Below are 16,685 nucleotides of genomic sequence, written 5' to 3'. Positions count from 1 at the left end.
GTGGGAGAGATGCAACTTAAAAGATAAAAAAAGATAACTTTTTAAAAAGATACAACTTGAAAGTTAGCACTTAAAATCTGTTTTGGCAGAAAACCTGTTAGCACATAGGAGGACTGAACCACAGGACGGACCACAGGGTCTGGCTGGCTCACACAGAGGAGGAGGGGGAGGAGGAGGGGGAGGAAGGAGAGGGAGGAAGGAGAGGAGGGGGGAGAAGGGGGAGCAGGGGGAGGAGGGGGAGGAGGAGGGAGGAGGGGTTGGAAGGGGATGAGGGGGAGGAGGGGGAGGAGGAGGGAGAGGAAGGAGAGGAGGGGGGGAGAAGGGGGAACAGGGGGAGGAGGGGGAGGAGGGGGAGGAGGGGGAGGAGGGGGAGGAGGGGGAGGAGGGGGAGGAAGGGAAGGAGCGGGAAGAGGAGGAGGAAGGGGATGAGGGGGAGGAGGAAGGAAGAGGAGTAGGGGGAAGAAGGAGAGGAAGAGGGGGAGGAGGAGGGGGAGAAGGGAGAGGAAGGGGAGGAGGGGGAGGAGGGGAAGGAGAAGGAGGAAGGGGAGGAGGGAGAGGAGGGGGAAGGAGGGGGAAGGAGGGGGAGGGGAGGAGGAGGGGGAGGAGGAGGAGGAGGGGGAGAAGGGAGAGGAAAGGGAGGAGGGGGAGGAGGGGGAGGAGAAGGAGGAGGGAGAGTAGGAGGAGGAGAGAGAGGAAGGGGAGGAGGGGGAGGAGGGGGGGAGAAGGAGGAGGGGGAGGAGGGAGAGGAGGGGGAGGAGGGGGGAGGAGGGTGAGGGTGAGGAGGAGAAGGAGGAGGAGGGGGAGGGGGAGGAGGAAGAGGAGGAGGAGGAGGAGGGGGGAAGGGAGAGGCAGTGGACGGGAGACGTCTGTGCACAGAGATGAAGAAACACAGGCGCTGCGGAGAGCGGCCCCCCGTGGGGACCTGCGGGCGACCCCCACAGGGGCCAGGAGATCTGTTGTTGCATTTTTCACGACGGGGGAAACCGGGAGCGTCCCCCTCCTGGTGCCGAGGCCCCCGCCGTGCGCCCGCACCCACCGCCCGCCCCGCTCACCATGACGATCATGTCCCAGAGCTCCTTCAGCAGGCGGACCTCCCGGTGGCAAGCCTTGAGCTGCTTGTAGTCGGGCACAGCGACCTCGAACAGGCTCCCCGACTTGCACAGCCCCTCCATGATGCCCTCCATGGACAGGATGCTCTTTTGCTCCTGCGGGCGGGCGGCGAGGGAGGCGGTGAGCAGGGCTGCCCATCACGCCGGTGGCGCCCTGGCCCTTCCTCGGGGCCACGAGGCGGCTCCACGCTTGCGATGTCCGTGAGCTTTCACCCTCCCCTTCCCGCCCTCAGACCCTCCCCCATGGATCTGGCGGGAAGGCGGTTGTTATCCGGGCCAGTTAAGTTGGGGCTGAGGACGGCCTTCTGGAGGCCAGTCCCACGGCCGGGATGCAACCGGAGCTTGAGGGGAGAAGGCGGCACGGCTCCCAGCACCGGGGGCGCGGCCGGGGCACAGGTACCTTATTCAGGGACTGGTAGGGCTCGGGGTCACTGAAGCTGAACGGGGCACAGGTACCTTATTCAGGGACTGGTAGGGCTCGGGGTCACTGAAGCTGAACGGCGCCTCTTGCCTGAACTTCTCCCTGAACTCGTGCTGCTTGATCTGCCCAGCACCACGGGAGGTCACAGGTCACACACCTGCCCACCTGCCCGCACGCTGCAGCCCCGCCCCCCGCCCCCCCCCCCCCCCACGGCAGCCCCGCCCCCACATAGAAGCTCGCCCCTAGCTGCAGTCCCGCCCCTCGCCCTGCCCCCACGCCCCTCGCCCCGCCCCCACACCCCCTCGCCCCGCCCCCACACCCCTCGCCCTGCCCCCACGCCCCTCGCCACGCCCCCACGCCCCTCGCCACGCCCCCACGCCCCACACATGGCAGCTCCGCCCCCACATAGAAGCCGGCCCCTCGCTGGAGCCCGCCCCTCGCCCTGCCCCCACACCCCTCGCCCTGCCCCCATGCCCCCTCACCCCACCCACACGCCCCCTCGCCCCACCCACACGCTGCAGCCCCGCCCCCACGCCCCACACCGCAGCTCCGCCCCCACATAGAAGCCCGCCCCTCGCTTCAGCCCCGCCCTTCGCCCCGCCCCCACACCCCACGCCCCACCAACGCTCTGCCCGCTGCTGCAGCCACGCCCCACCCACACCGCAGCCCCGCCCCCACGCCCCACCCACGCTTTGCCCGCATGCTGCAGCTCCACCCCCACGCCCCACGCCCCACGCCCCACACACGGCAGCTCCACCCCACGCCCCACACACGGCAGCTCCGCCCCCACATAGAAGCCCGCCCCTACCTGAAGCCCCGCCCCCACGCGGAAGCCCCGCCCCACTCTCTGACCTCGAACTGCTGGCACTTCCTCCGCAGGATGTTGACCTCGTTGGCCTGCAGGGGCGCCACGTTCTGCTTCACCTGGATGGCCAGCTTCTTGGTGTTGGTCCACTGCTCCGGCAGTTCCTAGGCGGGCAAGGCCAGGGCGCTCCTGTTCCTGCCCCTTTCCAGCTTTCCAGCGGGGACAATCACAGACCCGGGAGCGGCCCGCAGCACAGTCCTGTGCGCCGCCAGCCTCCGCAGCCCCCGCCCGGCTGCGGTTCAGGGCCACACCAGGCAGCGGCTTGTGACCCAGGAGACCTGAACCGGTGTGTGCGTGCACGTGTGCTGTGCATTGTATGTACACGCGTATTCATGCATGCGTGCACTGTGTGTATACGTGTGTGTGTGTGTGTGTGTGTGTGTGTAATCCTAGGAACTGCCTCTGTCACCGCTGTAGCTGCCGCCGCCCCTGTCCCTGGGCAGCCACTACCCTGTTGTCCATGTCCATGGTTTGCCACTTCAGGAAAGCCTTCAGCAATCAGGTGAACTTTCATATTTTACAAGCTTTTGCAGACCTGGGCAGATATTGTACTAAAACCAGAAAATATTTTAAAGAACGAATCCTCGCCCACGGACTCTGCCCACAAACGGCCGTGGTTTCACCTTCTACGATGAGCTAATGGGTTCTGTCCGCTGCGGCGCACCTCTAACCCGTTTTATCTCACCGCTTCCCGCAACTCCCCACCCGGTCTGCAGTCCCAGAGCTCCGGGGACCAGCCACACACGCCCTGTCCTCAGCACGGGGGCCGCAGCCAGGCCACCCACACAGCCTGGCCCTGGGCCTGCAGCTCCTTCCCCCTTTGCCTCCATGTCTGCAACAGGAGGTCTAGTCCACGGCCCTCCTCCGGCCTCGGCCAGGCTATTGGCTGCCCTCCCTGCCCCACACACGGGGGCCCCGGCCGCCGTCCCCCTCCCTGCCCCACACACCGGGGCCCCGGCCGCCGTCCCCCTCCCTGCCCCACACACCGGCCCGGCCGCCGTCTCCCTCCCTGCCCCACACACCGGGGCCCCGGCCACCGTCCCCCTCCCTGCCCCACACACCGGCCCGGCCGCCGTCCCCCTCCCTGCCCCACACACCGGGGCCCCGGCCGCCGTCCCCCTCCCTGCCCCACACACCGGGGCCCCGGCCGCCGTCCCCCTCCCTGCCCCACACACCGGGGCCCCGGCCGCCGTCCCCCTCCCTGCCCCACACACCGGGGCCCCGGCCGCCGTCCACCTGCAGCTTCACGTAGATCTCCTCCGGCATCTCCTCCCCGTACGTCCTGAGCAGCTCGATGGTTTGCTTCAGAGGCTCGAACATGTTGTCGGTGGCCACCTGCCGCTCCTTCACCTTCATCAGGTGCCCCATCACCTCCACGAGGCCGTCGTAGTCCCCTTCCTTGACCGGCGTCTTCAGGCCGGCCCTGGCGGCTTTCATGAAGGCCTCCAGGTCACCGAGGCTGCAGGGCAAGACAGCCGCCTGTGACAGGCGCCCCTCCGCCGGCCCATCGCAGGACACGCTGTTCCCACCCGCTCAGTGCCCGCGCCCCGGCCCGCTCCCCTCAGCCTGGGGGGCAAATCCAGGGAGGCCCCTGCTGCCTCCCCGGGCCCTCAGCTCAGCCCCACGCACTCAGGACCTGCCCGCCGCCTGCCGCTGCACCGTCACTGGGACATTCGCCACCTGTCAGGCCGCCCGGCCCGGCTCCAGGCTCCTGAGGGGTCCTCGCACCCGGCACCCGGACACCGTGAGTGCGGGGGGAGCAGCGGAGCGTCCTGGCAGCCAGGTGCCCCCCCCGCCCCCCCCCCCCGTGGTGGGGTGCTGCCCTCTCAGCCGCACCTTCACCCTCCCACACCCCCGTCTGCCCTCTGGCGTGCTCGGGCGGCGGGTGGGCGCCCACCTGCTGACCACGTGGTTGCTCAGGTGGCGCTTGAACATGAAGCTCCAGCGCTTGATGGTGTTGAGCAGCGCCTGCTTAAAGGGCCGGCAGTCGCACTGCAGCCAGCCGCTGAACACCTGTGTGTTCTCGCACCGCGACACCTCCTCGTACAGCCGCTCGTACGAGTCGATCTGCAAGACAGGCTCCGCTCGACCGGCTGCCTGGGGCCCGCCCGACGGCACTGGACCCGGGGCGGCCGCCTGCCCCCGCCTGCCCCCGCCTGCCCCCGCCTGCCCCCCGCCACCTGCCCCCGCCGCCTGCCCCTGCCTGCCCCTGCCTGCCCCCCGCCTTCCCCCCGCCGCCTGCCCCCATCTGCCCCTGCCACCTGCCCCCGCCTGCCCCCGCCTGCCCCCATCTGCCCCCCGCCACCTGCCCCCGCCTGCCCCCCGCCACCTGCCCCCGCCTGCCCCCGCCACCTGCCCCCCACCTGCCCCCCGCCACCTGCCCCCGCCTGCCCCCACAACCTGCCCCCATCTGTCCGGCTCTGGAGAGCCTGTCCGAGGGCGATGATTTGAACCAGCCCACCCTCAGCCCGCTGGCCCTGCCTCCTTCACTCCTCCCCGCAGAAACCACGGAAAAGCCGCCTCCCACACTCGCTCCTCCCCTCGCCTGCTGCCGGGCCCTGGGGCTCCCCATGTGGCCCTGGGGGGCCGGCCGGCGCACCCCACCCCCTGGAACTGTGAGTCACAGACTCTTCTTTCAGGGGCAGCTGCCTCCTGATCTGTCGGCCTCACCGGACCCGAACAATCCCGGAACCTACACTGTAAGACCAGGCTCTCCTCCAACCCCACGCGCCTCCCCAGGGGACAGGGCGGGGAACCGGGGGCGGGGCGCCGGGCGGGGCTCGCGCACCTGCTGCTGGAACTGCGTGAGGGTGGGCGGCGACTTGGTGACCAGCTCCTCGGGCCGCAGGTCCAGGTCCTCCATGGTGATGATGCGGCCGTAGGTGAGGAAGTTCCTCATGGTCTCCTGCAGGTCGTCCACCCACAGGTAGGAGTAGCGCTCGAACGAGTCCTGGAACTCCTCGGCCTCCTTCATGGCGCCCATCACCAGGTTGGACATCTCCTCCCGCATCTCCATCAGGTCCGCCGTGTCCTCCAGGTCGGACTGCGCGGGCGGGAGGGCGCTGCCGTGAGCATCTCGCTCGCCTGCCGTCCCCGGGGGCCCGCCGCCGAAGAGGTCCAGGGGCGCAGACATGCGTGACGTAAGAAGCCCCTTGGCCCCCGGCCGCCCGCCACCCCGGCCGCCACCCCCGCTTCCCCGAAGGAAGGACTGTTCACGGGCCATCGTGTAAGACAGGGTTTTGTTCGTTTAAAGGGATGCGATCCTGTTCTACACGCCCTCCCACAGCCAACAGACGCTCAGCCACAGGGGCCAGCACCCTGGCCCCGGCCCGTTTGCGTGCGTCTTGCAGATGCCTTCATGAAGATGGGCGGAGCCTACGGACAGACCTGTCTGCTGGGCACTTAGGTCTTTTTTTTTTTTTAATGGTTTTTAAAAATATATTTTTACTAGAGGCCCGGTGCATGAAATTCGTGCACGGGGGGGGGGGGGGGCGGGGGGTCCCTCAGCCCAGCCTGCACCCTCTCCAATCTGGGACCCCTCGAGGGATGTCCGACTGCCCGTTTAGGCCCGATCCCAGTGGGCAGTCGGACATCCGTCTCACAATCCAGGACTGCTGGCTCCCAACTGCTCGCCTGCCTGCCTGCCTGCTTGCCCCTAACCACTTCTGCCTGCCAGCCTGATTAGCCCCTAACCACTCCCCTGCCAGCCTGATTGATGTCTAATTGCTCCCCTGCCAGCCTGTTTGCCCCTAACTGCCCTCCCCTGCAGGTCTGGTCACCCCTAACTGCCCTCCCCAGCAGGCTTGATCGCCCCCAACTGCCCTCCCTTGCAGGCCTGGTCCCTCCCAACTGCCCTCCCCTGCTGGCCTGATCACCCACAACTGCCCTCCCTTGCAGGCCTGGTTCCTCCCAACTGCCCTCCCCTGCTGACAATCTTGTGGTGGCCATCTTGTGTCCACATGGGGCAGGATCTTTGACCACATGGGGGCAGCCATCTTGTGTGTTGGAGTGATGGTCAATCTGCATATTACTCTTTTATTAGATAGGAAAGAGGCCTAGTGCATGGGTGGGGGCCAGCTGGTTAGCCCTGAAGGGTGTCCCGGATCAGGGTGGGGGTTCCCTTGGGGCATGGGGCGGCCTGGGCAAGGGGCCTGTGGAGATTTGCAGGCCGGCCACACCCCCTGGTGACCCAAGCGGAGGCCCTGGTATCTGGGATTTATTTATTTTCTACAATTGAAACTTTGTAGCCTGGAGTGGAGCCAAGCCTTCTGCTCGCTCCGTGGCGGCAGCCATTTCTGTTGGGATTTATGTATCTTCTATAATTGAAACTTTGTAGCCTTAAGCAGAGGCCAAGGCAGGCCAGGGCTGCAGAAACTTGACTTCCTTCATCGCCGGGGGCAACCCTAGCCTCCTGCTCTCTCCAGCTCTGTGGCTGCCACCATTTCTATTGGGCTTTATCTTCTATAATTGAAACTTTGTAGCCTTGAGTGGAGGCCTGGGCTGGCAAGGGCAGGTGGAAAGCTTGGCTTCCTCCATTGCCAGGGAAACCCAAGCCTCCCTCCTGCTCTCTGTGGCTGTAGCCATCTTGGTTGGGTTTATTTGCATATTCTCTCCTGATTGGCTGGTGGGCGTGGCTGGTGTAGCAGAGGTACAGTCAATTTGCATATTACTCTTTTATTAGAGAGGATAGGATTGGTTTCAGAGAGGAAGGGAGAGGGAGAGGGAGAAACATCCATGATGAGGGAGAACCATGGAGCGGCTGCTTCCTGCATGCCCCCCACTGGGGTCGAGCCCGCAACCCGGGCCTGTGCCCTGATCGGGAATCAAACCCTGACCTCCTGGTTCCTAGGTGGACGCTCAACCCTGAGCTGCGCCGGCGGGGTGCATTTAGGTCTTTTCCAAATTTTTGTTTTACTGTCACACAGACAGCGCTCTGACAGACACGCCCCGAGGGGAGCCCCATTTCCGTGCCTGTGGGGTGCCCGGAACCCCACCTGGCTGTCCTTCCTCCTGTACAGGGTTGATGGCGCTTAGAGTCCATGGGCGGGGAGCAGGGGAGTCACGAGTGTGAGAGTGCCGGGTGCGGAGGGAGTCACGGTTTACATCACAGGAGGAGAGAAGCACCAGGAAGGGGCCAGGGCACACGCTGGGCGTCCCAAGGGGGTGGGCAGGCATCGGGGAACGCAGGCCAGGCCCATGGAGGAGGGGCCACTTTCGGAGGAAGGACGAGGTTTGGGGAGGGAGCGGGAAGTCCCACCCGCAGTCCCGGGGCCCCTGATCACACCCAGAACTACGTCAGGTAGAGGGTGACGCAACCGGGCACTGCTGAGCTTGGAGGCAGTTCCGAGCCAGGAAACCGGCAGGGGCCCGGAGCAGGGAGCGGGGGTGGGGGGAGGCCCCGACTGACCTTGTAGTTGAGCCGGCCCCTCGCCAGGCGGGGGATGAGCTTGGCCACGTTGTAGATGTCATTGATGAGGCTCTCGATGAGCGCCAGGAAGCCCCTGTCGTCGCCCACCTCCAGCGACGGCGAGAACACCAGCCCGTCGTCGCTCAGCTCCATGTGGATCTCGAACAGCGGCGCCACGCTCTCCTGAAACGCCGTCGCAGGAGTCCGTGCCTCGCCTCGTCCTCAGGGCCCACCCAGAGGTGGGAGGGGGGGGCGACTCCCGCAGCCGGGACCACCCGGAGAGCACGCGTCCCGCTGGCCCAGGGCCGGGACCACCCGGAGAAGCCCCGGCGGGACAGGGCGGCGGCTGGAGGTGCAGGCTGCTCACGCCAGCTCCCAGCCTGTCTGCTACTTGCTGGCTGTGGCCTCAGTCTCCCCAGAGGTATACATGACCCTGGCAGTGTGGCTCAGGGGGTAGAGCGTCAGACCTGGGTTCAATGCAGGTCAAGGGCACGTCCCTCGGTTGCAGGCTCGATCCCCAGCCCTGGTGGGGGGACCGTGCGGGAGGCAGCCAGTCAATGTGTCTCTCACATCGATGTTTCTCTCTCTCTGTCTCTCCCCTTCCTTACACTCTCTCTAAATATCAGTGGGAATATCCTCAGATGAGGATAAACCCAAAACACGAGTGCTAATGAAACGAGAAAAAGCATTTTTCAAGGCCAGGACGGACGGGCCCCATCTCTCTGGGTTCCATCAGGGATGAAGCGCATCAAGGACACGGAGTGTGCCAGCGGGGCCAGCGCGCTGCTAAGTGCCGATGGCCACGGCCGCGGTGCGTGTGGGGGGTCACAGCACGCACGCGGGCATACACACAGACACAGACACACGTCACGCGTCTCGCACGCATGACTCACGTCCAGAACCATGTTGTTGATGAGGTAGCTGAGCGACATGCGGATGAAGTTGTCGAACGCGTCCAAGACCATGGTGTCGATGTAGATGACGTAGTCCTTCCAGGACTGGCTGGTCGTGACCGCTCGGAACAGCTCCGCGTTTTCCTGCCAGCAGACCCCGCGGTTGGCGGCCGCCGCCACGGCCCGTCGGTCCCCTCCCCGTCAGTGTCCGCAAGGACTCGGGGCGCCCTGCCTGCGCCCACGCGGACCCAGCACGGCTGGGGCCCAGGCAGAGACCCCAGGCGCCGGGCGCCAGGCTAGCAGGGCCGTGGGCTCCCGGACCGTGAGCGTGTCGGCCAACAGGTGCACCCGCACTGCGTCCCCACTGAGTGTGTTGGCACCATCAGGCCGGGCACACACATCCAGTGAGCCTCACGCCCCCAGGCTGGGCCCTCCAGCACGGACCCTGGGAGACGAGTTCGGGGACCTTGTGGGAGGGTGTCCCCTGTCCACATCCACTCCGTGCAGAGACGGGCACTGGTCTCACTCCTAGAGCACAGGAGGGGGACACACAAGCAAGAGAACCCGGCCTCGGAGGCCGCGAGGGGGGGCGGTCCGCTATTTCACGACAAGCCTTGGGACCACAGAGCGCAGGCTCCGGACCGCGGCACCGTTGCTATGGGAACCCGAGCCCTCGCGTCCCAGGGCCTCACCGCCACCATGGCCTGGATCTTGACGCCCGCCTCCTTGACGGCCGTGTAGCGCTTGTTCAGGTTGATCAGCCGCCCGTCCAGGTCCAGCAGGGCCTCCTTCTTGTTGTCCTTCCTTTCGAACATGGGGTTGGCCGACCAGTCCTGAGAGGGCGCCAGGGTGTGAGGGAGGCGTCCGGAGGCCGCGCTCCCGTCCGCGTGCTCTCAGAGCGAGCCCTGGCCTGCCGGCCTCGGAGAGGACGCGGCCCTGAGGACGCAGGCCAGCGCCCTGGGTGCCGCGTCTCAAAGCCAGTCGGGGTCTCGGAGGCTAGACGACGGCCGCAGCGTCCCCCCTCCTCCGGGAGCCGCCCCCCCTCCGCCCCCCGCGGGCCCCACCGTCTCTGCACCATCGTGTGACCACCTTCATGGCCTGGGCGATGCTCTCTATGTTCTGCTTGGCTTTCTGCATCCGGCTCTGCAGGTTGTGCAGGATCTCCCGCATCTCCTGGATGTACTCGAGCACACCTGCAAGCGAGCGCCCAGAGTCCAGGGGTGGGCAAACTTTTTGACTCGAGGGCCACCATGGGTTCTTAAACTGGACCGGAGGGCCGGAACAAAAGCATGGATGGAGTGTTTGTGTGAACTAATATAAATTCAAAGTAAAGGAGCGGAGGGGAGAGCAAGAGAACCGGATAGAACAGCCGGATCCGGCCCGCGGGCCGTAGTTTGCCCACGGCTGACCCAGACAGTTAGCGGGAGGACACTCCAGGGCCGGCTCGGCACGTGGTGTCAGGAGACGCGCCTGGAAAGCTCCTCCGCTCCTCTGGAGCACGGAGTCACCGAGGGGCCCTGAGGGGCCATGCCGGGGCGGTGCCGGGGTGCCGCTGGAAGCAGCGCCTCCCTGTCTCCAACGGGCCATCGGTCACTCCCCCCGGCACTCCAGACCCCTGAGGCTCAGGGCCCGCCTGTGGCCAGCCCTGACCTCCACAGAGTGCGGGAAGTGAGCGGCCAGAAAGAGATGCGCTTGGGGAGAAAGGAGAGAAAAGGATCATGTGACTTCCTTGCCCAGGAGAGCCCGCGGACCCCGGTTCAGACGAGTGGACAGTCCCGCCTTCTCCTAAAGAGGATGGAGGCGAGACATGGTGGCGGAGGCCGCAAAAGAGGACAGGAGGCAAGGCTGGAGGTCTTGATGGAGGGGGGTGCCCACCAGCGTGGGTCCTGGGCACAGGGGGAGCTGGGCAAGGCACTTCTGCCTGGTCCACTTGGGAGGCGGGAGGGGGGAAAGGGGCTCGTGAGCACATTTCTTCCTGCTTCTGCGACGCCTGCCCTGAGCCGGCTGCCACGGGCATCGGCCCTGCCTCCGCTGTGCCCGCCTGTAGCAAAGTCCAGCCGGGAAACGGAGGTGCTTGGTGGTCCCCAAGGAGCCTCTGCAGATTCCACAGGCTGTTCTGGGCCGGGCGGGCAGCGGGCACCGGCCTTTGGCCAAGCACATGACCCTGTTGCAGTCAAAGCTGACCCACCAGCCCTGGCCGGCGTGGCTCAATTGGTTGAGCGCTGACCTATGAACCAGGAGGTCCTGGTTCCATTCCCGGTCAGGGCACATGCCCGGTTGCGGGGTCCATCCCCGTAGGGGGGCGTGCAGGAGGCAGCCGATCCATGATTCTCTCTCATCATTGATGTTTCTCTCCAGCCCTTCTCCCTTCCTCTCTGACATCAATAAAAACACATTAAAAACAAAAACAAAAACAAAAAAACCGATGCAGCAGCCAGAGGCAGAAGCGGCCCACCCCGCCCACCTCAGCCCAGGCGGCCAGGCCCAGGCGGGTACCTTCGCCGTTCCAGAAGAGCGTGGTCTCGGCCGTCAGCAGCTTGACGTCGATCCCTTCCAGCTCCGCCTTGATGAGGGGGAACTCCACCTCCATCACCGTGGTCTTTATCTGCCCAACACACAAGCCGGGCCGGGGCCTCTGTTCCACCAAACCCGCCGAGGGCCCCGTGCCCCCAAGGACAGCTCCCGTTCAGAACCGTTTTTATCCCCCAGGATCCATGCGTATACTTAACTCGTTCATCACCCGAGCTATCGGGTAGAAAGAGAAGGAAGTATGGCAATGAAAACCAGTGCGTAATCCTGAAGTTCCCCGGGCTTAGAACCAGGCAAGGAACGTCAGCAGACGGCCCCGGGGCGGGAGGGGCGGGGTGAGGGGTAACTGGGCCCTGCTGGCTCGGGCCCTCTCCTCGGTCCCCAGGCGGAGATGGACGTTCGGTCACCCCGGGGGCATCGGCATTAACAGCATCGGTTCTGTCCGGTCCGGGTGCAAAGCGCTGCCAAGCCCTCAGAAGCTAATTTAGTGCTTGAAAACCTCCACCCACAGACGAGGAAGGCAGGAGGGGAGGAGCAGATCGCTGAACTGCTCCCTAGAACAGGCACCCGTGAGCCCCAACTCGCAACCACCCGTGTCCTATGGGCCTCTCCAAGAGCACGTGTATCTGCAGTGAGGGGCGCATGCAGCATTAAAATCGCACGTCAATGCCTGACAGGTGTGGCTCAGTGGATGGAGCGTCAGCCTGCGGACTGAAGGGCCCAGGTTCGATTCCGGTCAAGGGCATGTACCTTGGTTGCGGGCACATCCCCAGTAGGAGGTGTGCAGGAGGCAGCTGATCGATGTTTCTCTCTCATCGATGTTTCTAACTCTCTATCCCTCTCCCTTCCTCTCTGTAAAAAATCAATAAAATATATTAAAAAATAAAAATAAAAATAAAATCGCGTGTCGGGCGCACCGGGCAACGACAATGCGCCTTTTGGAGCCCCTCTTCACCTGCCTCGGCGCTGCCACAGCCCCCATGCCTCCCGCCTCCCACCCACCAATGCCGTCGAGCGTTTTCAGACGATTCACGCGGAGAAAAGGTGGGCAGGGGCCGAGGGGCCAGGCGGGCAGGCCGCGAGGGGTGGCCGCGGGATGTGCGTCCGCGGGAAGTCGGGATCCATGGGCTCACCTCGTTGTACCAGCCGACGATGAGCTCCAAGTTGCCCACGAACTTCCGGAAGGTCTCGTACTGCGAGAACAGGGTCTCGGCGCTGTGCGGGATCACCTTCTGTTGCTGGAAGTTCAGGTACTTGACTTCTCTCAGCACTGCCACCAGCTGAGGCCCACAGAGATGCGGAGCCGGTCAGGGGGGGAATACGTTTGTTTCTCATTCTTTGGTTTCGATTTTTTTTTTTTTTTTAAATATAAGTTCTCAGATTGATGTTTCCGCGCGGGGTCCCCTGGGTGGCCCTGCTTTCAACCAGTGCCCTTGCTGAAGCCGCCTCCAGGTGCTACCGCTCTGTCTCAGATCGGAAACATACCCTGAGCGAACTCAAAACAAAAACAGAAATGGCCCGGCCGGCGGGGCGCAGTGGGTGAGCGTTGACCTATGAACCAGGAGGACACGGTTCGATTCCTGGTCAGGACACGGGCTGGGTTGTGCGCTCGATGCCCAGTAGGGGGCGTGCAGGAGGCAGCCGATCCATGATGTTTTTCTCTCATCATTGATGTCTCTCTCTCTCTCTCCTTCTCCCTTCCTCTCTGGAATCAATAAAAATAGATTTAAAAAAATCTAAATGGCCCTAGCTGGTTTAGCTCAGTGGATAGAGCCTTGGCCTGCAGACGGAAGGGTCCTGGGTTCGGTTCCGGTCAGGGCACATGCCAGGGTTGCAGGCTCCATCCCCAGTGTGGGGTGTGCAGGAGGCAGCCAATCAGTGATTCTCTCTCATCATTGATGTTTCTATCTCTCTCTCCCTTTCCCTTCCTCTCTGAAATAAATTTAAAAATATATATTTTAAAGCTCTAAATTCTCCCAAAGGGCATTAGCTAGTAAAATAGATTAAATTTAAAAATACACACAAAAAAACAAAGGCTTCAAAGACAAAGCCTTAGCCCAGCATGACGTCACCCCACGTGCAGAGGCCACGCCCCGCGCAGAGGCCACGCCCCGCGCAGAGGCCCACGCCCCGCGCAGAGGCCACGCCCCGCGCAGAGGCCACACCCCACGCAGAGGCCACCACCCCCAGAGGCCACGCCCTGCAGAGGCCACGCCCCACGCAGAGGCCACGCCCCACGCAGAAGCCACACCCCACGCAGAGGCCACACCCCACGCAGAGGCCACCACCCCAGAGGCCACGCCCTGCAGAGGCCACGCCCCGCACAGAGGCCACGCCCTGCAGAGGCCACGCCCCACACAGAGGCCACACCCCACGCAGAGGCCACACCCCACGCAGAGGCCACCACCCCCAGAGGCCACGCCCCACGCAGAGGTCACCACCCCAGAGGCCACGCCCCCGCAGAGGCCACGCCCCGTGCAGAGGCCTGGCCCCCCCCCTCCCGCGCAGAGGCCACGCCCCGCGCAGAGGCCACCACCCCCAGAGGCCACGCCCCGCGCAGAGGCCACAACCCGCGCAGAGGCCACCACCCCCAGAGGCCACGCCCCGTGCAGAGGGCACACCCCGTGCAGAGGCCACGCCCCGCGCAGAGGCCACCACCCCCAGAGGCCACGCCCCGCGCAGAGGGCACGCCCCGTGCAGAGGCCTGGCCCCCCCCCTCCCGCGCAGAGGCCACGCCCCGCGCAGAGGCCACCACCCCAGAGGCCACGCCCCGCGCAGAGGCCACGCCCCGCGCAGAGACCCACGCACCGCTTTGCTGAAGTTGACGCGGATGAGGCGCGAGGCGTCGCGCTGGAGGAGCGGCTGGCCCAGGTTGAAGCGGCAGTCCTCGTCCACGCGCGACACCCACTGCTGGTAGATGCGCTCGCGGTAGCTGCGCAGCAGCTCCATCATCTCGTCGTACTTCTGGTAGATGAGCTTGGCCTCCGTGCTGGCCATGACCCTGGGGTCGGGGAGACGGGTGAGGGCCCGCACGTGCCGGGGGCGCACCTCCCCTGCGGGGGTCCGTGGGGCCCCGACCGCGGCCGCAGAGCCCCGGGTGCCGTCTCAGGCGGCCCCTTTCAGCCTCTTCCCGTGGAGACACCGAGCCCGTGCTCCCGGGCCGGGGAAGTCCAGCGAGAACCCTGGGCAGCGAGGGCCCGCGGCCGGGACTTGATTCATATCCGACACCCCACCCCACTCCAGTTTTCTCCGTGCCTGCTGTCGGGCCCACGGGAGAAGCCAAGTATGCTCCCAACGAAAAGGCACCGGAGGTGGGGGGAGGCCTGGGGAGTGGGGGCGTGGCCCGTGGGACGCGTGGCCCGTGGGACCTGCCCCCCGCGGCTGCGGCCCCACTCACGGGTGGTCGATGTGCTTCAGGTCCCGCATGGGCACCTCCAGGCGCTCCTGCAGCTCCAGGCTCCACTTGAGCTGCCCGGCCACGGGGGGCATGTTGCGGTGGATCGGGGGGATGTGCCCGGCGGCCGAGGCTGCGATCTGGGCGTCGTACAGGACCTTCGTGTTGTCCAGCTCCGCGTCGAACAGCTCCAGCATGACGGAGTAGCGGGGCACCACCTCGGCCAGGATCAGCGGCCGCTCCAGGAGGCTCCCGCACATGTACAGGAGCTGCGGGCGGGAGGCGGCTACAGCGGGCCCAGCCCCGGCCCCCGCCTCTCCCCCCCGCCCCCCAGGCTCCGGAGGGAGGAGAAAATGCACGTCCCACGGAGACCAAGAGGCCTCTCCGCGCAGCCACCGGTGAGACGGAGCCGCTGGGAATCTCGTGGGGACGCACACGGAGCCCCTGGCTTCTAACCCAACAGCACACAGTAGGTCCACCGCCTGGGGAATGCACCCCCGATGCACCAGTGCTCCCTAGGGCCTCCCTAAAGGCCTCATCCTCTCAAGTGCTAATAGGCCCTTGGCTGGTGTTGCTCAGTGGATAGAGCGTCGGTCTTCGGACTGAAGGGTCCTGGGTTCGATTCCCGATCAGGGCACATGCCTGGGGTTGCGGACTCCGTCCCCAGTGGGGGGGCGTGCAGGAGGCAACCCATCTATGATTCTCTCTCATCATGGATGTTCTTCTCTCTCCCCCTCTTCCTTCTGCTCTGAGATAAAAAATATATATATATATTTTTAAAAATACGTTCTCAGAGGAGAATGACACCAAAATTGTAAAATAAATAAACAAAGGGCTAATGGAGTCCCACCGCCTCTCCCGTCGGCCCCCAGGCCCCCGGACCGGGGCTGAGGAACATGCAGTTCCTCTCCACGGTCCCGCGTGGGCGGCTGCATCGTCATCCCCTTTGCCCTCCAGCCTGTGATCCCGGTACACAGAGGGGGGGGGGGGCAACGAGCAGGAGAGGACCGGGAGGGGCAGGAGAGGCCCCCCGGCCGTGTCACCCCGAGACGTGGCCCCCAAGATGCTCCAGGGCTTCCCGGCCCACGAGCTCCGAGACACTGAGTCGGGCCCCCCGCTCTTCAAGCCCAAGTGCAGGCGTCCCACGGGCGGTCCCACGCCCCACCCGCGTACCTTTGCGCAGGACTCGATGGAGTTGCTGTCGTCGAAGGACTGGCAGAAGATGGTGGCCAGCCTCCTGTCCAGGTCTTGAATTTTGGTCTCAAAATCAGCGTAATCATTATCGAAACCCTAAAAGCGAATTCAAACGTCACCTCTTTTCTTAAAAAAATCCTGCTTTTAGTGATTTTAGAGAGAGGAAGGAAGGAAGGGAGAGAGAGAGAGAGAGAAACACTGGTGTGAGAGATCCCCATTGTACGCCCTCTCCTGGGGATCGAGCCCACAACCTGGGCGTGTGCCCTGCACGGGAGGACGCTCACCAGCCTAGGCAAAGCGTCCACCTCTGAATCTGCATGCGAGGCCAGGGGTGCTCACCCTAACACCCCGACTGGCCCCGCTGGCCACATTCGGGGTGCCCTCTCAGCCGAGCACGCTCACTGCTGGGACCTCCTCACGGCAGAGCTGCCGGGAGGCCCCTACGTGTCCAGATCCTCCGCCCCACACGCCCCCGCCCGCCGGGTGCCTCCCGCTCCTGGGGCCTCTGCCATCGCCCCAGCCAGGGCCCCACCCACCGAATCATCCGGGTCCAAGGGGTCGTATTTGCAGTCGACGAAGACCTTCACCAGCTCGAAGACCTCCTCGTGGATCTGCGTGACCAGGCTCCCCAGGATGCTGCCGCGCACGCCGCCCAGCTCGATCTTCTCCAGCTTCAGGAACTCGATGGCCGTTTTGTAAAGGTCCTGGCGGAGGGGCAGCCGGGGCGCCCAGCAGCTCGGTCAGAGCCACCGTCTTGGAGCCAAGGTGGGCGCTCGGCCACGCCGGTGCCGGGTTCTTACCCCCCCCCCAGGACCCAGCATGGCTGCCACGGCCCACAGGGTGGGGGCTGAAGAGCGAGACCATTCCTCCCCG

At 65.1% G+C, this 16,685-nt stretch overlaps 1 protein-coding gene across 1 annotated transcript in view; it reads right to left on the bottom strand.

Annotated features, from left to right (window-relative positions):
* Nucleotides 1-16,685, bottom strand: part of DNAH17 (dynein axonemal heavy chain 17) — a gene marked incomplete at its 5' end in the record, with an annotated part of 69,563 nt that overhangs the window by 47,811 nt on the left and 5,067 nt on the right. Inside the window, 16 exon segments of the mRNA XM_080680868.1 lie at nucleotides 1,037-1,205; nucleotides 1,566-1,652; nucleotides 2,383-2,499; nucleotides 3,632-3,854; nucleotides 4,293-4,462; nucleotides 5,184-5,438; nucleotides 7,803-7,985; nucleotides 8,696-8,839; nucleotides 9,388-9,528; nucleotides 9,785-9,888; nucleotides 11,192-11,300; nucleotides 12,358-12,504; nucleotides 14,033-14,225; nucleotides 14,622-14,887; nucleotides 15,792-15,908; nucleotides 16,349-16,516. Of these exon segments, the coding sequence (XP_080536994.1) occupies nucleotides 1,037-1,205; nucleotides 1,566-1,652; nucleotides 2,383-2,499; nucleotides 3,632-3,854; nucleotides 4,293-4,462; nucleotides 5,184-5,438; nucleotides 7,803-7,985; nucleotides 8,696-8,839; nucleotides 9,388-9,528; nucleotides 9,785-9,888; nucleotides 11,192-11,300; nucleotides 12,358-12,504; nucleotides 14,033-14,225; nucleotides 14,622-14,887; nucleotides 15,792-15,908; nucleotides 16,349-16,516 (2,593 nt within the window).

This window comes from Plecotus auritus (assembly GCF_963455305.1).
Source record: "Plecotus auritus genome assembly, chromosome: 7".
NCBI lineage: Eukaryota > Metazoa > Chordata > Mammalia > Chiroptera > Vespertilionidae > Plecotus > Plecotus auritus.
This window is presented reverse-complemented; position numbering and strand designations above follow the sequence as displayed.